At 44.1% G+C, this 21,974-nt stretch overlaps 1 protein-coding gene across 1 annotated transcript in view; it reads right to left on the bottom strand.

The window, feature by feature from the left end:
* Nucleotides 1-21,974, bottom strand: part of LOC311144380 (protein patched homolog 1-like) — a gene marked incomplete at its 5' end in the record, with an annotated part of 63,417 nt that overhangs the window by 23,391 nt on the left and 18,052 nt on the right. Inside the window, 4 exons of the mRNA XM_084180398.1 lie at nt 3,744-4,024; nt 10,532-10,715; nt 14,366-14,508; nt 21,197-21,506. Coding sequence (XP_084036524.1) covers nt 3,744-4,024; nt 10,532-10,715; nt 14,366-14,508; nt 21,197-21,506 — 918 coding nt within the window. The remainder of the gene's footprint in view (nt 1-3,743; nt 4,025-10,531; nt 10,716-14,365; nt 14,509-21,196; nt 21,507-21,974) is intronic.

Genomic DNA, 21,974 nt, shown 5'->3' with positions numbered 1-21,974 from the left:
TTCTTGACACCAGGCCATCCTCCAAAAGTCTTCGCCTCACTGTGCGTGCAGATGCACTCACATCTGCCTGCTGCCATTCCTGAGCAAACCTCTCTCCTTGAAGTTCTTGATGATCTGATAAATGGTTGATTTAGGTGCAATCTTACTAGCAGCAATATCCTTGCCTGTGATGCCCTTTTTGTGCAAAGCAATGATGACGGCACGTGTTTCCTTGCAGGTAACCATGGTTAACAGAGGAAGAACAATGATTTCAAGCATCACCCTCCTTTTAAAGCTTCCAGTCTGTTATTCTAACTCAATCAGCATGACAGAGTGATCTCCAGCCTTGTCCTTGTCAACACTCTCACCTGTGTTAACGAGAGAATCACTGACATGATGGCAGCTGGTCCTATTGTGGCAGGGCTGAAATGCAGTGGAAATGTTTTGTTTGGGATTAAGTTCATTTACAATGCAAAGAGGGACTTTGCAATTAATTGCAATTAATCTGATCACTCTTCATGACATTCTGGAGTATATGCAAATTGCCATCATCAAAACTGAGGCAGCAGACTTTGTGAAAATTAGTATTTGTGTCATTCTCAAAACTTTTGACCACGACTATAGTCGCAAAAGCCATCAAGCGCTATGATGAAACTGACTCTCATGAGGACTGCCACAGGAGAGGAAGACCCAGAGTTAACTCTGCTACAGAGGATAAGTTCATTAGAGTTACCAGCCTCAGAAATTGCAGGCCAAATAAATGCTTCACAGAATTCAATTAACAGACACATCTCAACATCAACTGTTCAGAGGAGACTGCGTGAATCAGGCCTTCATGGCCAAATTTCAGCAAAGAAACCACTACTAAAGGACACCAATAATAAGAAGAGACTTGCTTGGACCAAGAAACACGAGCAATGGACATTAGACTGATGGAAATCTGTCCTTTGGTCTGATGAGTCCAAATTTGAGATTTTTGGTTCCAACCGCCGTCTTTATGAGACGCAAAGTAGGTTCCCACCATGAACCCGAGTGGCGCAGTGGTCTAAGGCACTGCATCGCAGTGCTAGCTGTGCCACTAGAGATCCTGGTTCGAATCCAGGCTCTGTCGTAGCCGGCCGTGACCGGGAGACCCATGGGGCGGTGCACAATTGGCCCAGCGTCGTCCAGGGTAGGGGAGGGAATGGCCGGCAGGGATGTAGCTCAGTTGGTAGAGCATGGCGTTGATTCCCACGGGGGGCCAGTATAAAAAATTAATTAAAAAAATAGATAATGTAAGTTGCTCTGGATAAGAGCGTCTGCTAAATGACTAAAAATGTAAATGTAAAAATGAAGCAGGGAGGAGGAGGTGTGATGGTGCTTTGCTGGTGACACTGTCAGTGATTTATTTAGAATTCAAGGCACACTTAACCAGCATTGCTACCACAGCAGTCTGCAGCGATATGTCATTCAATCTTGTTTGCACTTAGTGGGACTATCATTTGTTTTTCAACAGGACAATGACCCAAAACACAACTCCAGTCTGTGTAAGGGCTATATGACCAAGAAGGAGAGTGATGGAGTGCTGCATCAGATGACCTGGCCTCCACTATCACCTGACCTCAACCCAATTGAGATGGTTTGGGATGAGTTGGACGGCAGAGTGAAGGAAAAACAGCCAACAAGTGCTCAGCATATGTGAGAACTCCTTTAAGACTGTTGGAAAAGCATTCCTCATTAAGTTGGTTGAGAGAATGGCAAGAGTGTGCAAACCTGTCATCAAGGCAAAGGGTGGCTACTTTGAAGAACCTAAAATATAAAATATATGTTGATTTGTTTAACACTTTGTTGGTTACTACTTGATTCCATATGTGTTATTTCATAGTTTTGATGTCTTCACTATTATTCTACAATGTAGAAAATAGTAAAAATGAAGAACAACCCTTGAATGAGTAGGTGTGTCCAAACTTTTGACTGGTACTGTATATATAGTATTCATTTATTATATCTGTGTACATATTGTCCATGAGTTTACAGAGTTCCCCAACTGGCGGCCCAAAGGACAGATTTGGCCCACGCGTAGTTATATATTGCCCCCCAAGTTTTCTGAGCCAAAAAAAAAATCAAAAATATATATATGTATATATTAGCATTTTCATTGTTGGACATGGACTGTAAAAACACCAGGAAATCAGCTCCAAGTGATTTTAAATCTGTTCTCAAGTATTCCCACGCATAATAGAGAGACGTGATTGTATACAAATGTAAGCATGGTCTGAAATGATTATGTTTTAGTCAAACATTATATCTATTTGGGCTTCTTGCGGTCAATTTGCAGTCTACTAATTATTTGTAATTATGTTCTGGACCCCGATCATCCGCTCAAGAAAGAAATCGGCCCGCGAGTGAATCTAGTTGATGATCCCTGTTCTAGTAGTGTCACGTCTACTCCAGCACCCCCTCTCCGGCGCTCGATGTCGCCGGTTTACTAATCACTGGCTCTGACAACCATCATTACGCGCACCTGCGCCTCATCATGAGACTCACCTGGACTCCATCACTTCACTGATTACTTCCCCTATATCTGTCACTCCCTTAGGTTAATTCCCCACACAGTATTGATGATGTGTTTCATGTCCAGACACTACTCCTGTTTGGTATCGTTCCATGTTCATTGTTTTATTCAACTTACCACCTGCTTCTTGACTCCCAGCGTCATCGTTACAAATAGATAGCACCTTTTTTTCTAAGAGTGTATGGTCTATCTAGAACCTAAACTGGTTCTTCGGCTGTCCCCATAGGAGAACCCTTTGAAGAACCGTTTTGGGTCCAAATAGAACCGTTTTGGGTTCCATGGAGAACCCTTTCCACAGAGGGTTCTACCTGGAACCAAAGGTTTCTCCTATGGGGAAAGCTGAAGAACCCTTTCTTCTAAGAATGTATGGTTCAAGAGAAAATAGCAACAATTGCATTTTCTATTAACTCTTCCAACTATTGATTTATTTCACAATTTCCACCAGTTTGACAGCAAAACATTGACAACAAATACATATTGACATAGTAAAATAAATCAGTGTGTAAAAAATATATATAAAGGATATTTCATGCTGAAACCATCATATTAAACACCAATGGTATTCACTAAGTTGATGGTTTATATTTAGGATCATGTTTTACAGCTTTGTCATAAATTGTTTTTATTTCAAAATAATCTTATTTAATTATTTTACTTGTGATAAGGCCACACAGTGGGCCAGAGATAATTACAGACACCTGTGATAATCTGAACTACCCAAAAGGGCCACTAGATGTCTTGTGATAGATTACATAAAATCCTTGAATGATACAACAATTCTGGTAGTTTACTGGTAAATTTAAAATGTTTTCTGTAATATACCCTACTTTTGTAACCCTACGCACGAGTGAGTGTGTATCTCTCAGTGGTGATTTTAGCATGTCAATCTTGGTAGGGCAAACTCAAAACATTTTGTTTAGATGCATGCCAGCAAAGCCACAACACAAGCTAGGCTGAAACATCTGCATTTTGGAGCTGCCTTCCTTACTCAAGAAAGCAAAAAAGAGACCATATTTGTGTATGCGGCTTTATTAACTTAATTTTAAAAAATTATGTGACACGTATTAATGCCAAAATAACATGCAAAACTGGCAAAAACTAAACAGGTGGGGCTGCCCTGAATGACGGGTCGCCACTGGTATCTCTTTGTGTGTATGTATCTGTGTGTGTGTGTGTGTGTATATCTCTGCGTCTGAGTGTGTGTACTCACGATGATGCCGGCAGTCCAGGGGTTGAGCAGGAAGAGGGCACAGACGAGGAAGGTGCAGGCTAGCGCCACGCTGATGGAGAGCAGCAGCCAGTGTCTGAGGCCTACGTACTGCTCCCAAAAGAGGAAGGGGTAGCCGTTGGGGTAGCTGGGCAGGCCCTGGCGGCTGTAGTTACTGCAGATGGCTCGCACCGACTCGATGGCCTCCACAAACTGGGGGGTCTCGCGGAGCCCGTTGAGGTAGAACGGAAACTGTGCATATTCGATGGGCTCGGCGGCAGGAACTACACAGAGGGGGGGGGGGGGGGGGGGGGGGGGGTGCAGGTATGGTAGAGTTCAAACAAGTGCACCATGGGTTCCATTCTCTCCAGTCTCAGCCTAATGATGGGATAATGACAGCAGAGCATCAGGCCTGGCGTTGATATGCTGTAATTACAACTTTGAATCATCACCATTACCTCTCTCTCACTCACACACACAAACACACCATGTGACTATTGCAACATTGCTAAGACACATGTTCTAGTGGGGTCCAGACTCTCTCCCGTAGGGCCCGAGGCCCAGCCTTGATCAAACTAACGTCATTCTCCCCATGTCATGTCATGTGCCCTCTGCTTCCTTATACCCAACACACCCCACTATAATATCTTATACCCACCACACCCCACTATAATATCTTATACCCACCACACCCCACTATAATATCTTATACCCACCACACCCCACTATAATATATTATACCCACCACACCCCACTATAATATCTTATACCCACCACACCCCACTATAATATCTTATACCCACCACACCCCACTATAATATCTTATACCCACCACACCCCACTATAATATATTATACCCACCACAACCCACTATAATATCTTATACACACCACACCCCACTATAATATCTTATACCCACCACACCCCACTATAATATCTTATACCCACCACACCCCACTATAATATCTTATACCCACCACACCCCACTATAATATCTTATACCCACCACACCCCACTATAATATATTATACCCACCACACCCCACTATAATATCTTATACCCACCACACCCCACTATAATATCTTATACCCACCACACCCCACTATAATATCTTACACCCACCACACCCCATTATAATATATTATACCCACCACACCCCACTATAATATCTTATACCCACCACACCCCACTATAATATCTTATACCCACCACACACCACTATAATATATTATACCCACCACACCCCACTATAATATCTTATACCCACCACACCCCACTATAATATCTTATACCCACCACACCCCACTATAATATATTATACCCACCACACCCCACTATAATATCTTATACCCACCACACCCCACTATAATATCTTACACCCACTTCACCGGGAGACCCATGGGGCGGCGCACAATTGGCCCAGCGTCGTCCAGGGTAGGGGAGGGAATGGCCGGCAGGGATGTTGGTAGAGCACGGCGTTTGCAACGCCAGGGTTGTGGGTTCGATTCCCACGGGGGGCCAGTATGAAAAAATATAATGTATGCACTCACTAACTGTAAGTCGCTCTGGATAAGAGCGTCTGCTAAATGACTAAAATGTAAAAATGTAAATGTATAATATCTTATACCCACCACACCCCACTATAATATCTTATACCCACCACACCCCACTATAATATCTTATACCCACTTCACCCCACTATAATATCTTATACCCACCCCATGACATAAAGAATTATAGTAAAAAGCTTTGGAGCACCTTAAATGAAATTTTGGGTAAAAAGGCAAACTAAGCTCCATAATTCATTGAATCAGATGGCTCATTCATCACAAAACCCACTGATATAGCCAATTACTTCAATGATTTTTTCATTGGCAAACTTAGGCATGACATGCCAGCAACAAACGCTGACACTACACATCCAAGTATAACTGATCAAATTATGAAAAACAAGCATTGTAATTTGAATTCCGTAAAGTGAGTGTGGAAGAAGTGAAAAAAGTATTGTTGTCTATCAACAATGACAAGCCACCGGGGTCTGACAACTTGGATGGAAAATAGTGGACGATATTGCCACTCCTTTTTGCCATATCTTCAATCTAAGCCTACTAGAAAGTGTGTGCCCTCAGGCCTGGAGGGAAGCAAAAGTAATTCCGCTACCTAAGAGTAGTAAAGCCCCCTTTACTGGCACAAATAGCTGACCAATCAGCCTGTTATCAACCGTTAGTAAACTTTTGGAAAATATTGTATTTTACAATGCTAACAGACTTCCAGCATGCTTTTATCGAAGGACATTCAACAAGCACTCACACAAATGACTGATAATTGGCTGAGAGAAATGTATGCTAAAAATATTGTTTTGTTAGACTTCAGTGCGGCTTTTTACATTATCGATCATAGTCTGCTGATGGAAAAACGTATGTGTTATGGCTTTACACCCCATGCTATATTGTGGATTAAGAGTTACCTGTCTAACAGAACACAGAGGATGTTCTTTAGTAGAAGCCTCTCCAACATAATCCAGGTAGAATCAGGAATTCCCCAGGGCAGCTGTCTAGGCCCTTACTTTTTTCAGTCTTTACTAATGACATGCCACTGGCCTTGAGTAAAGCCAGTGTGTCTATGTAGGCGGATGACTCAACACTATAGACATCAGCTACTACAGCGAATTTAAATACTGCAACACCTAACAAAGAGCTGCAGTTAGTTTCAGAATGGGTGACATGGAATAAGTTAGTCCTAAATATTTCAAAAACTAAAAGCATTGTATTTGGGACAAATCATTCACTAAACCTTAAACCTCAACTAAATCTTGTAATAAATCATGTGGAAATTGAGCAAGTTGAGGTGACTAAACTGCTTGGAGTAACCCTGGATTGTAAACTGTCTGGGTCAAAACATGTTGATACAACAGTAGCTAAGATGGGGAGAAGTCTGTCCATAATAAAGCACTTCTGCCTTTTTAACAACACTATCAACAAGGCAGGTCCTACAGGCTCTAGTTTTGTCGCACCTGGACTACTGTTCAGTCGTGTGGTCAGGTGCCACAAAGAGAGACCTCAGAAAATTATAATTGGCTCAGAACAGAGCAGCACTGCTGGCCCTTAAATGTACACGGAGAGCTAACATTAATAATATGCATGTACATCTCTCATGGCTCAAAGTGGAGGAGAGATTGACTTCATGACTACTTGTTTCTGTAAGAAGTGTTGACATGCTGAATGCACCGAGGTGTCTGTTTAAACTACTAACACTCAGCTCGGACACCCATGCATACCCCACAAGACATGTCACCAAAGGTCTCTTCACAATCCCCAAGTCAAGAACAGACTGTGGGAGACACACACACATAGAGCCATGGCTACATGGAACTCAATTCCACATCAGGTAACTGATGCAAGCAGTAGAATCAGATTTAAAAAAAGATAAAAATACACCTTATGTAACAGCGGGGACTCTGAAGAGACACACACACACACAGGCACAGACACACATTCACATGATAAGACACACACTCTACACACACGTACACATGGATGTTGTATTGTAAATATGTGATAGTGGAGTAGTGGCCTGAGGGAACACACTAAATGTATTGGGTAAAGTGTTCTGAAATGTAATGTCATGTAATACTTTAAATTGTATGTAACTGCCTTAATGTTGCTGGACTCCAGGAAGAGTAGCTGCTGCCTTGGCAGCAGCTAATGGGGATCCTTAATAAATACAAATACCCCACTATAATATCTTGTACCCACCTCAACCCACTATAATATACATATACCCACCTCACCCCACTATAATATCTTTACACCCACCTCACCCCACTATAATATCTTTACACCCACCTCACCCCACTATAATATCTTTACACCCACCTCACCCCACTATAATATCTTTACACCCACCTCACCCCACTATAATATACATATACCCACCTCACCCCACTATAATATACACTGCTCAAAAAAAATAAAGGGAACACTTAAACATCCTAGATCTGAATGAATGAAATCATCTTATTAAATACTTTTTTCTTTACATAGTTGAATGTGCTGACAGCAAAATCACACAAAAATTATCAATGGAAATCAAATTTATCAACCCATGGAGGTCTGGATTTGGAGTCACCCTCAAAATTAAAGTGGAAAACCACACTACAGGCTGATCCAACTTTGATGTAATGTCCTTAAAACAAGTCAAAATGAGGCTCAGTAGTGTGTGTGTGGCCTCCAAGTGCCTGTATGACCTCCCTACAACGCCTGGGCATGCTCCTGATGAGGTGGCAGATGGTCTCCTGAGGGATCTCCTCCCAGACCTGGACTAAAGCATCCGCCAACTCCTGGACAGTCTGTGGTGCAACATGGCATTGGTGGATGGAGCGAGACATGATGTCCCAGATGTGCTCAATTGGATTGAGGTCTGGGGAACGGGCGGGCCAGTCCATAGCATCAATGCCTTCCTCTTGCAGGAACTGCTGACACAATCCAGCCACATGAGGTCTAGCATTGTCTTGCATTAGGAGGAACCCAGGGCCAACCGCACCAGCATATGATCTCACAAGGGGTCTGAGGATCTCATCTCGGTACCTAATGGCAGTCAGGCTACCTCTGGCGAGCACATGGAGGGCTGTGCGGCCCCCCAAAGAAATGCCACCCCACACCATGACTGACCCACCGCCAAACCGGTCATGCTGGAACGTTCTCCACGGCGTCTCCAGACTCTGTCACGTCTGTCACAGATGAACCTGCTTTCATCTGTGAAGAGCACAGGGCGCCAGTGGCGAATTTGCCAATCTTGGTGTTCTCTGGCAAATGCCAAACGTCCTGCACGGTGTTGGGCTGTAAGCACAACCCCCACCTGTGGACGTCGGGCCCTCATACCACCCTCATGGAGTCTGTTTCTGACCGTTTGAGCAGACACATGCACATTTGTGGCCTGCTGGAGGTCATTTTGCAGGGCTCTGGCAGTGCTCCTCCTGCTCCTCCTTGCACAAAGGCGGAGGTAGCGGTCCTGCTGCTGGGTTGTTGCCCTCCTACGGCCTCCTCCACATCTCCTGATGTACTGGCCTGTCTCCTGGTAGCGCCTCCATGCTCTGGACACTACGCTGACAGACACAGCAAACCTTCTTGCCACAGCTCGCATTGATGTGCCATCCTGGATGAGCTGCATTACCTGAGCCACTTGTGTGGGTTGTAGACTCCGTCTCATGCTACCACTAGAGTGAAAGCACCGCCAGCATTCAAAAGTGACCAAAACATCAGCCAGGAAGCATAGGAACTGAGAAGTGGTCTGTGGTCACCACCTGCAGAACCACTTCTTTATTGGGGGTGTCTTGCTAATTGCCTATAATTTCCACCTGTTGTCTATTCCATTTGCACAACAGCATGTGAAATGTATTGTCAATCAGTGTTGCTTCCTAAGTGGACAGTTTGATTTCACAGAAGTGTGATTGACTTGGAGTTTAAGTGTTCCCTTAATTTTTTTGAGCAGTGTACATATACCCACAACACCCACTATAATATATTATATCCACCACACCCCCACTAATAAAATCCATTCCACATTGTTTTACCTAGGATTTTTTATTACAAAGACTTTTATTTCGAAAACATTTGTTTGATCAAAAACATCCCAAAAATGACACCGCAAAGACTCTCTGTGGTGTGTGTGTGCTTGTGTGTTCCAGTGCCTGGAGGGTCAGCCAGCACTACTTGCTAACATGGTTTGGCCCATTATAATCTCCAATATAAATGTCCATTAGGACTGGGAGTTGGAGCTCTGCTCCAGGGGGTTCCTGTACAGCTAAGCTCTCTACCTTGCTTAGCCAATCATATTTACACTCACTGCTTGTTATCCAATCACATCTTCACCCCTGTAATGCACTTCCTGCTTGTTAGCCAATCGCCTATCCCACCAAAGCCTTTGCTTGTTAACCAATCGTATTTTTCTTCTGCACAGCATCTCTCTCTCTCTCTCTCTCTCTCTCTCTCTCTCTCTCTCTCTCTCTCTCTCTCTCTCTCTCTCTCTCTCTCTCTCTCTCTCTCTCTCTCTCTCTCTCTCTCTCTCTCTCTCTCTCTCTCTCTCTCTCTCTCTCTCTGTGTGTGTGTGGTAAGGAAATTAAAACAGGGTGTAGGCAGTTCTGGGGTCACAGAGTTTTAAGTGTGTGTGTGTGCAATCCATAGGGGCCTGTGGTGGTAAGAGTTATGACATTCACCACAGGCACCATTAGAGTACCACAGTGCGCTATTCCCTGCCCCCCACACACATATACACACACACACACACACACACACACACATACACACACACAGCTCAGTACAGTATACTGTAAACTACCTCAGTTAAAACCAGAAAGCAGATAAGGGTCAGTAACTCCACAGATGGAATGAGTCAAACAGGTACTCTAACATAACTGCAGCTCTAATGTAATACAAGCCTATGGAATTGAAGTTGAGCAAAAGAGGTAAAATGTTATGCTCAAGGTGAAACCCACAGAATAGCTAGGCCACAAAACATAGGCTAACAAGTAGTGCATAAACGTATATGACTGTCTTTAGTGACACAAACTGATGGATAGCTCCATGTCACCATAAAGCAGTATTTTATTCAACTCTAGAGGTAGAAAACAATTGTTCCTGCACAATTCTTAAATAAAGTCTGTCTTTTTCAATTGAATTGCCAAATCTGTAGGCCAGTGCCAAATAATTAATGTGAGCAAAAAAGCGTGTCTGATATGATTGGCCGCTGAAAGGCGTTTGTGAAAGTTAAGTGTGCTGTGATTGGTCACTCACTGCTGAGGCGTGTCTCGGGCATGGAGTCTGTGCGGTCGTGGAGCCACTCCGGGGGGGGTGGCCGTATGTTGGCCTGCGAGGCTGCGTACGCCACCGGGTCGTTGCTGACCCACGCCGTCAGGTAGATGTAAAACGCCACCGGGTTGATGATGCCATCCACATCCACCAAGCGCTGCCTAGTCAGCTAGAGAATAGTTAATCATTAAAAAGAAGGATAGAGGGAGAGAAGGAGGAGAGGGAAGATGAGGGGGAGGGAGGATAAGGAAGTAAGAAAGAGAGGAGGAGAGGGAAGATGAGGGGGAGGGAGGACAAGGAAGTAAGAAAGAGAAGAGGAGATGGTGGAAGAGAAAGAGAGAGAGATATATCAAATAAAATAAAATGTTATTGATGCTCAAGCATTGGTGGTTAGCAACGGACGTGAATTGTAGAAATGACATGTTGACCCAAAACTTCCTCCAGATGAACCCACCGCAGAAATTATACCCATGCATGAGCATGAGAAAACGTACCCGCTTTAAAAATAAGCGAAAATATTTCTACCTCTCTCCAACCAAAAGAAAAGTAAACAGTCAAACACTGGTGCCTTTTGAAAATTCCCGTACTTCTCAGTGAGCTTCCCAGAATTATTAGGCCTAGATTTAAACATGGAAAATGGAAATGTCAAATCAGCTTTTCAGGGGCGGTCAGATGTGTTAGTCTCCTGAGAACAAAAAAAACATGCAGGTAATGTGTTGGGAACCAGCCTACCTCTCCAGCACAACTAACTAGCAAAGGCTAGCTCGCACAGCCCTGATATAGTGTGCACCCTCCTAGCCCTCTGAGAGATAACTAGATTCCCTCTCTACTTTCTCTCACATTGCTACCTCATTTCCCCTACAGAACTATCTGGTTACCTCACTTCCACAACAGGGCTGGCTAGTAGCAAGCTACCCTCCCTCCCTCCCTCCCTCTCATGGCTCAGGCCTTAGTAGCTAGCTCCTGAACGTTACAGATATTACTACACACTGCTTCATCACATCAAACTAGCTAGCACATTTCTCTTACGACTAACTCCATTCCCTAACAGAAGCAGCTAGCTACTGTAGCTCCTTCTCCCCACAGAGCTAACTAGCCTAGCGGCTAGCGCTAGACTCCCCCTCTCGGGACTCTCTGAGGGCTGTAGCTCCATCCCTTGTGAGAGTGGTGGGTCGTAGCTAGCTACCTCCTTAGAGGTGCAGCCATTACTGCACACCGCTCCACGCCACTCACCCTTCTCATGACAATAAATCCCTCGTTCACAGAGGCAGGGGTGAGGAGGAGTCCTGTGGGTAGGTTTTGAGGGAGGTGAGGAGGTTTTAGGTGGCGAAGAAAATAGCTTGAGTTAGCATAACAATAAAAAAAATTGGCTGGGGTCCCTGTGCACGTCTGTGTGCAGTTAACCTCGCTGTTAACACTGAAGAAAATGCCACCCTGCAAATGGAGTAAAGCTATAAAAAGAACACAGCATCTGTACAAATGTTGCTTGCGCTTGCTTTTCCTGACCCCTACGGATACCCAGAATGCCCTGCACCCTAGTCGGATCCGGACAGAGAACAAAAGGGCTCTTGATAGCAGTAGCAAAGGCAGCGCCTCTCTCTCTCTCTCTCTCTCTCTCTCAACATAGGGATGGGAGAGGAGAGAGGGGGAGAGAGAGAGAGAGAGGTCTCTCTTGCATTAAGGATACGTAATAACTGTATGTCTTCAAGCTGTCATGGGAAGCCCATGGAGCACGGTCGGCGGCCCCTCGCCCTGCAGTGTGAAGTGACATCACAGGGCTGCCCGCACACCAGCACGCCTCCCAGGCCCTGACTGTTTTGTGACATCTAGGCCAGTGGTTCACCATCAACTAACCAAAGGCAAAAGCCCATCCAACTAACAGAACAACATATGTAGCAGAACACAATTTGGGAGATACTGCTAGGCTACACAATTATCTAAATAGTGGGGAATCTAGGGTACACCAGGTACACCAACACACACACACACACACACACACACACACACACACACACACACACACACACACACACACACACACACACCTTGAGACTTCAGGAGGTGTTATATTTAAGCAATAAGGCTTGAGGGGGTGTGGTATATGGCCAATATACCATGGCTAAGGGCTGTTCTTAAGCACGACGCAACGTGGAGTGCTAGGACATAGCCCTTAGCCGTGGTATATTGGCCATATATCACAAACCCCTGAGGTGCCTTATTGCTATTATAAACTGGTTACCAACGTAATTAGAGCAGTAAAAATACATGTTTTGTCATGGCTTTCAGCCAATCAGCATTTCAGGGCTCAAACCAGCCAGTTTATAATGACATCTATTTCCCCTTCCTCTCTCTAGCGGCTTACTATCACACCCAGCTAGGACCTAGGGACACTGTAAAGCTGTTAAACAGTCTTATCTGAAGCAGAAGGGAACACAAACACACACTATGGTTAGAGTCGGGCATCTCTAGCCTTTAGATAGCAGAAAATGGCTTAAAAGCTTTTTCAGAGGTGGGTTTGCAGTCACAGTGAGGGCTGTAAATTCCTGGGCTTGGTAAAGTCATCAGCAAGAGAGAGAAGGGGTAGAGAGAGAGAAACCTATGACGGACCCAAATTTGTCTGAACTGCCTCAGTGCTTCTCCTCCCAACGCTGCGCTTCCCCTTTCATTCCCTATTAAATTGCCAGCATCAGCTGCACAAAAATGGGTGATGGTGGTGCGAATGAGGTAGTCAAACCCTCAGTTCCATAGCTCCTTTAGACCGTTTTGTTTTGTTATATTTAACAGTGTGCATTGTAGCCGTGTCGTAACATTAACAAAGAACGGCCCCACTCATTTCTATTGTTGGACAAATCTCTGTTGGTATCAGCTGTTCTACGTTGCCTTTCTCCGCTGGAGATCTGTTGGCGGATTGGATTGACTGACTGACCAATTGCAACTTTTTTCAAGTGGTATTTCATTCGTTTTATTGTGATTTACTCCGTGTTGGTTTGGGTTATGTGTTCAGTTGTTGGTGAAAAGATAGTGAATCCTTATCATTGGTATTGCTGTGTGGAACGGGTGGTTATTGCATTCTGAATTTATGAATGGACAATTGCTTGCGACTGAGGTAACTTGGGATTCACTCTAATCATTTACCAGGCCGTGCAAATGTTTTAATGCTGAGGTAGGGGGCATTTACAAGTGAACCAAAGGTATTATTATTGAGATTGTTTGTGAGATCATTTATTTTGAATACACAACCAACGCAAAATAACAGTTATTTATTTGTTTAAGGGTGTATTTTACAACACTGACTTTTACATAAGTCCTTTGTATTGGTCTAGACTATGACTGACAGATGAGACAGACTCACAAAACAAAAGGAATATTCATACAATTTCTCTGGTAGACCGACCTACCTTGCACCCCTACTAACCTCAAGTTAAGTCAAAACCATTACAACGCACACCTGCACAAAGACTCACCCACACACGACAAAATGGCCTGTGTATCACTCAGTATCCCATTCTCCGAGGCTTAGTCAAATCTAATTTTGTACAATCCTACTGTACCACTGCTACATGTCAGGACAAGAGATTAGAAGGACAGAGGTTGACAGGCTTGCTGTGGAGTAATCATCAAGTAATCCCCTGGTTAAAGTGAATGACTTACGATCCCACACCCACCTGGTTTAGATAAAGGATTTTCGTTATACTGTCCTCCCACCTAGTTGAAATGAATGGGTTTTGATCACAAACTCACTTTGTTTTAATAGATGGGTTGGAGACCAGTCTCACCTGGTAGCAGCGGTTTAGCCTGATATTAATAAATGGCTCTCACCTGGTTGAAGTTGATGGGCTTGTCCCTGCGTCCGGTCTGTACCAGTAGTTTGTAGGCCAGGACCCCGTCGTCTGAACCGTTCCTGTAGCTGCTCTGTGTGATCCGACCCGCTTCCCAGTCCTGGTCAAACGCTGCCTGCAGAGCTGTAGACACACAACCACAACACAACCATAACACAACCATAACAAAACTCAGACTGGTCTCATAGACTAGACGTAACATAGTACACATAAATCTGGGACACTCAAATTAGAATATGATAATGGCACCGGAGGGGATGGCTGACGTTTTACGGGCTCCTAACCAACTGTGCTATTTTGTGTGTTTTTTCGCATTGTTTGTAACTTTTTTGTACATAATGTTGCTGCTACCGTCTCTTATGACCAAAAACTAACCGGTGCCCCCACAAATTGAATCTGTACCAGTACCCCCTGTATATAACCTTCCTACTGTTATTTTATTTTACTGCTGCTCTTTAATTATTTTTTTTAAACTATTTTTTTCTTAAACTGCATTGTTGGTTAAGGGCTTGTAAGTAAGCATTTCACTGTGATGTCTACACCTGTTGTATTCGGCGCATGTGGCAAATACATTTGATTTGATTTGATTTCAAAAGAGCTTCTGGATATCAGAACATCGATTACTCACCTCGATCTGGACAAATATTTTTTATTTAATAAGTCCGCTGCGAAGGATATAGTGCTTCTCCGAGACCAGGCCCAAATCCCTGTCATTTGTGTGAATGAAAGACAGAAATACAGGGGGCGGAGATCGGGGTGCCTTGTGAGAATTCATCGGCGAGTGGGTAACCCGCCTCAACCATCCGTTCTATTGGCCAACGAGAGTTTTCATCTATATTTTTCGTAGCCGTCTATTTACCACCACAAAGCGATGCACTAACATCGCACTCAACGAGCTGTATAACGCCATAAGCAAACAAGAAAATGCTCATCCAGAAGCGACGCTCCTAGTGGCCGAGGAATTCAATGGAGGCAAATTAAATCAGTTTGACCTCACTTCTATCAGCATGTCACGTGCAACCAGAGGGAAAAAAAACTCTAGACCAGCTTTACTCCACACACATACAAAGCTCTCTCTCGCCCTCCATTTGGTAAATCTGACCATAATTCTATCCTCCTGATTCCTGCTTATAAGCAAAAACTAAAGCAGGAAGTACCAGTGACAAGCTCATTATGGAAGTAGTCAGATGACGTGAATGCTACGCTACAGGACTGTTTTGCTAGCACAGACTGGAATATGTTTTGGGATTCATCCAATGGCATTGAGGAGTATACCACCTCAGTCACCGGCTTCATCAATAAGTGCATCGACGACGTCATCCCCACAGTGACCGTATGTACATATCCCAACCAGAAGCCATGGATTACAGTCAACATCCGCACCGAGCTAAAGATTAGAGCTGTCACTTTCAAGGAACGGTACAATAATCTGACTAATCCGGACGCTTATAAGAAATCCCGCTATGCCCTCAGACGAACCATCAAACAGGCAAAGCGTCAAAACAGGACTAAGATTGAATCCTACTACATCGGCTCTGACACTCGGATGTGGCAGGACTTGCAACCTATTACGGACTACAAAGGGAATCCCAGCCGCGAGCTGCCCAGTGAAGCGAGCCTACCAGATGAGCTAAATGCCTTTTATGCTCGTTTCGAGGCAAGCAACACTGAAGCATGCATGAGAGCACCAGCTGTTCCAGATGACGGTGTGATCAAGCTCTCTGTAGCCAATGTGAGTAAGACCTTTAAACAGGTCAACGTTCACAAGGCCGCGGGGCCAGATGGATTACCAGGACGTGTACTCATAGCATGCACGGACCAACTGGCAAGTGTCTTCACTGAAATGTTCAACCTCTCCCTGACCGAGTCTGTAATACCTACATGTTTCAAGCAGACCACCATAGTCCCTATGCCCAAGAAAGTGAAGGCAACCTGCCTAAATGACTACCGGCCTGTAGCACTCACGTCAATAGCCATTAAGTGCTTTGAAAGGCTGGTCATGGCTCACATCAACACCATCATCCCGGAAACCCTAGACCCACTCCAAGTCGCATACCGCCCCAACAGAGCCACAGATGACGCAATCTCAATCGCAGTCCACACTGCCCTTTCCCACCCGGACAAAAGGAACACCTATGTGAGAATGCTGTTCATTCCCTTTCGGCGCATGTGACAAATACAATTTGATTTGATTTGATGTTATGTTTGGTATGGTTACATAAGACAGAGGGTTAATAATTACTGCAGTGGGCTAAATCAGGGTCACACAGTGTTTCTTGGTACTCGTAAACAAATCTACCTTGAAACAAAAGTATACACCTCACACACATCGTTATGGGCTTACAAAAAAGAAGACACCTGTACCTTGTCAGATATAGAGTTGAAATGTATTCCATTTTGAGTTTCCATCCCAATATTATACTTTATATATATCACAGAAGACTGAAATATAACAAAACTGTTTGACATTTTCAGCGTTTAAAAAATAAAATAATGTTTATTAATTATGAAATTATTTTAAATATGAATAAGATTCCACCCATGAGGCCACTAGGTCATTTGACTGCAGGAAAGGGCTATGGCAAAATCGAAAGGATGGTGGTTGGTCAGGGTGGATGGGTAGACTTATAACACGAATGTCCAGCAACCCAAAGGTTGCGTGTTCGAATATCATCACGGACAACTTTTGCATTTGAGCTAATTAGCAACATTTCAATGACTTACTACTTTTTAGCTACTTTGCAACTACATAACATGTTAGCTAACCCTTCCCCTAACCCTAACCTTAACCCTTTTAGCAAACCCTTCCCCTAACCCTAACCTTAAACCATATAGCTAACCCTTCCCCTAATCATAACCCTTTAACCTAACTCCTAACCTTAACCTTAACTCATAGAGCTAGCTAACATTAGTGCTAGCCACCTAGCTAATGATAGCAAAACAAATTGGAATTCGTAACATATCATACGTTTTGTTAATTGGTAATATATTGTAATTTTTGCGAATTCTTAACAAATTGTACAAATTGCAATTCGTAACATATCATATGAATTGTAATTTGTAACATATACGAAATCGATGATGGACATCCACAAATTAACACGTATCATACTAAATGGAGTATCTCGGATTTACTTACAGAATAATACGGAATGCTCTGAGACCACGTTGCAAAACTATACATCATAACACACAAAACAACGATAACATAACCATACATACAACACACAAAACGACCACAACACAACCATAACCAAACATCACAAAACAACCTTAGCATAACCATACATCACATCATGTTAAACACAACCCCACTCTAGTCTACAAAACTGACTTGAACACACAAACATGACCACATCAAAAACAGGACCACATTCTACACCAAGACCAACAGAACTATCAACACGTTACATTCCATGTATTTATTTAGGCGCTGAGCAAATTTCAGGTCTGCTGAGCGCAAACTTGAAAATGTCACTTCCAGTGCGCGTTTACTGTGAACACTGAGGATGTACCTGCTTTAAGTTACAGTTTTAAAAGTGGCCAAGTAGGCTACTGTGGCTATTTGATCATAATGTAGGCCTACCATCAAAAATAATGGAGAAAATGCATCCCATAACATTGGAAATAGCTGTTCTATCATTCAGCCCACAGTAGCAGCCAATGTGTGGTGTTCAATGTAGGCCTACATTCCATGAGACTTTTGAAAAAAACATGCAGGGCTTGACATTAACCTGTTTATCCACTTGTCCTTCAGACAAGGAGGTGACTGAAAATGTGTTTGTGTTGTTTGATGCAAGAAACAACTTTACAAAATAAAATGCATTATTATTATTTATTACAGAGAATCAGATAAATTATGCTACCCTCTGCCTATTGGCTACTTAGCTTATTCAAACCTGTCTCAAAATACAACACTGCACCTTTAAGACAAAAAAAGGTCTTTACCTGACTGGCTTTTCGAAGATGTCTAGAAATGTACACGTTTTGTGCTCTTGTAGGAAGTAATCACTCCCCTATTGTTGACTACAAATGATCTATAACTGGGCAAATAACTCACTAACTAGCAAAGGATATGAACACAATGTGCACACGTGGCTACATGCAGCTCTCGCTTTAATCTCAAATCAAGTGCACTATAGGTAGGCCTATAGTGCACTTGATTTGCTCTCCGGGCCCGCCGGGAATGCAGAGTTTGTACCTTCAGACACATGAAATGGTTAAAAATGACAACAGTTGCCTACCCGGCTCACAGGGCAGCTGAATCAGAATCATCTACCGCAAACAGCCCGAGACGAAGAAAGAAAACGCTTTATCAATGGTTTTTTTACAGAAATGTTTGGTGATCGACTAGGAATGCCTTGGAGATCGACCAGTGGATCGCGATTGACCGGTTGGTGACCACTGCTCTAGAAAGTTGAGTGAAGTTCATTAAATCTCGTGCTTCTCTCTGTGGGCTAATATTTATTCTGCACGGCAGTCTCGGGGCTACTGCGTGCCCGCACACGCGAGCAGCTTAGAGGGAACGTTGATTACATTCACACTGCAAAACAGGACAATACTATTTTTTTAAAGACACACAAAACATGACCACATATCCAAAACAGGACTATGTTTTCCACAACGACTGGTGGGTATGACTGCATCCTTCAAGGGAACCTTTAAAAGCAGACCACGGTCACGCCTTGACCGCACTCCTCAAACAGCCAACAGAGACACAGCAGCAGTCAATAGGAGCATGACCAATCGGACACAAATAAAAACAGAGCACAACAACATGTGAAGTCTCTCTTCAAGGAGATCACCATACTTTGAGCTCTGGCCTATGGGGATATTGACTAGATATAGCCATTCAACACAGTAATGACATCTTCTGTAGAACCCGCTCCATTTCAGTCTCACGACAACCTCTCTTTCTCTCACAATTACACAGTCCCCAAGACCTCAGGCTGTGTCTACACTTGGCACTTACATGCAACTTCATTAAACGTTGAAGGAAATATGTTCCTAGCATGTGAGGAACGTGTTTGCTGCCTTCTGTAGCTCTGCTGGTAGAGCACGGCGCTTGTAACGCCAAGGTAGTGGGTTCGATCCCCGGGACCACCCATCCCCGGGACCACCCATACACAAAAATGTATGCACGCATGACTGTAAGTCGCTTTGGATAAAAGCGTCTGCTAAATGGCATATTATTATTATTATTATTCGTAAATGCTAGCCAGCTAGCTTATTTAGAAGAAATAAATTGTTTGGGTAGAGTTATGCTAATCTGTTTGTAATCCCTTTAGCTTTGCTAGCTAGCTTGCTGGCTAGCTACATAGGGTAGCTGGCTAGTTAGTTACAGTAGATGGCTACTGCCATCAAGTGGTAGTTGTGTTATTATCAGATTTAGCCTGTTCCACCGTTTGCAGAACACATACTGGCATTTGAATACAGCGCAGGAAAAGGGAATCCGGAGACACTGTGGACACGTTAGACACATTTAAATGTAGGTGTAGACGCATGACGTGTTCAGAATTCCATCATCAGAATACAAAAACTGCATGAAATGTCAAATCTAGACCAGCCAGGTCGTTCAAGATTGACGTCAAAATTGGATGTCTATCCATGTCCTGAGGATGTCGGGAAATGCCTTTGAAACCGGCCACTAGGGGAAACAGTGAGCGCTATTACCATCAAGTAAGCCCATGACTCTGGATCGGAAGGTTGTGTGTTCGATCCCATGACTCTGGATCGGAAGGTTGTGTGTTCGATCCCATGACTCTGGATTAGAAGGTTGTGTGTTCGATCCCAGGTGTGGACACAGTTTTTTCTTTTTGGTTTTAACCCTATCCCAAACCTTAACCCTTACCTTAACCATTCAGAATGAGTACCTACATTTAACCCGTAAGTTCGAAATTTGATGTTTGGAGAAAGTGGATGAATGTCAAATTCTGCAGTGAGACTGTGTAAGCAACAACACCAGCAGCAGGTCTCTCTCTGTCTTTCTCTCTGTGTATGGCTGTGGGTTGTTTGCATGCTTATGTCTGCTTGAACTTGAATCTCAGCACAAAGTGTTGAAAGTGTTCAATCTCTTCCAAATGGTTGAGTTGTGAGACTAGTAATCCAGAGCCTACTGGTCAATGTGTTTCTGTTTCACACACACAGAGGGATAATGATTGTGTAATTACACACATTTCTCCCCCGCAGTACACTATGAGACTTCACCAAATGCCTTGTTAAAAGACGTTGGGACATGGTGCACACTGTGCTACTTAGTGCGTTGTATGAGAGTAGAACTAGTTGAGAATATCTCTCTCTACCTCTTAATTTCTCTCCTTCATGCTCTCTATCTCCACTTCACAAATACTCATTCATTCTTTCTCTCATCGTGTTTCTCTCCTCCTGACCTCCCCCTCTTCCCCTGTATGTTCCCCCTGGCCAGTAGCTTGTTTCTGGGACAGTGTATTAGGTCTCCCTCTGCTCGCTGTCTGGGTCCAATTTGTCCAGCCATCTCACTGAGCAATATTAAACACAGCTCTCTGTAACTCACCCACTCTGCAGCTCCCCGCACAGCCACACACACACACACACACACACACACGCACACACACACTCGCAGACACAGATAAATATACACACGTACATGTACAAGCACTTCAACCCTCACCAGTGTTGTGCACTTGTCTGCAAAGAGCCTGAAGGCTTAGTTCATGTTGCTGGAAAACAACTGCAGCTAATGAGGATGGCTGCCAAATATGACAACAACAAAGTGTGTGCGTGCAAGCCTGTATATTTCCAAGTACTGTATATGTATCCCCGTCTGTCTCACCTTGTAGCCAGTCCCTGAAGTAGTGGAGCCACATGCGTGGCAGCTGTCCATTGTCCTCTCTCAGTACATAGCGGACTGTGTTGAAGCGGCGGTGCAGTTGGTAGAGCAGGGGCTGGGCCTGGGAGTACTCCGCCCGCTGGGTCACCACGTACATGTTGTAGAAAGAGAAGAACTTGAACTGGGCCCCGATGAAGTCGTACTCGCTGGTCTCCCTGGGAACGATGTCTGTCAGCTCCAGCCCGTCTCGCACCCGGGTGGTCCCGTACAGACTGACCACCAGCAGGACCAGGAACAACAGGATGACCACCACCTGGAGGGAGGGATGGAGGGGAGGAGGGAGCAAGGGGGGAGGGAGCAAGGGGGGAGAGAGGGAGGGGGGGTGGGTTGAGGGAGATAAGTGCACTACATCAAACACGGGTGGTCCTTTACAGACTGAAACCCAACGACCACAGAAACATCCAATGTTCCAAAGGAACTGGAGATGAGTGTTAAGTGCACAAGTTGTGCACTATATAGGGAATAGGGTGCCATTTGGGACGTAGTCACACCACTTAGCTACCACTATCAGGACCTGTTTTACTATCCCAGATTAGTGACCCATCTCAACACTCCAGCCAGACTAATGTAGTGTCTGACTACAGGCTGAGTCAGTTACGTCAGGAGGTCAGGTTAAGGGCCCACCCAGGAGAGAAGAGAGAACTGTTTTTAGTCAGATACTGACCACAGACTGAAAGCCTGGTCTGGTCTAGCCCTGCTCTAAGATATAGGATTACTTGAA

The sequence above is a fragment of the Coregonus lavaretus genome, assembly GCF_964263955.1.
Source record: "Coregonus lavaretus genome assembly, chromosome: 17".
Classification (NCBI taxonomy): Eukaryota; Metazoa; Chordata; class Actinopteri; order Salmoniformes; family Salmonidae; genus Coregonus; species Coregonus lavaretus.
The sequence above is the reverse complement of the archived record's forward strand: the minus strand, read 5'-3'. Positions and strand labels throughout refer to the sequence as shown.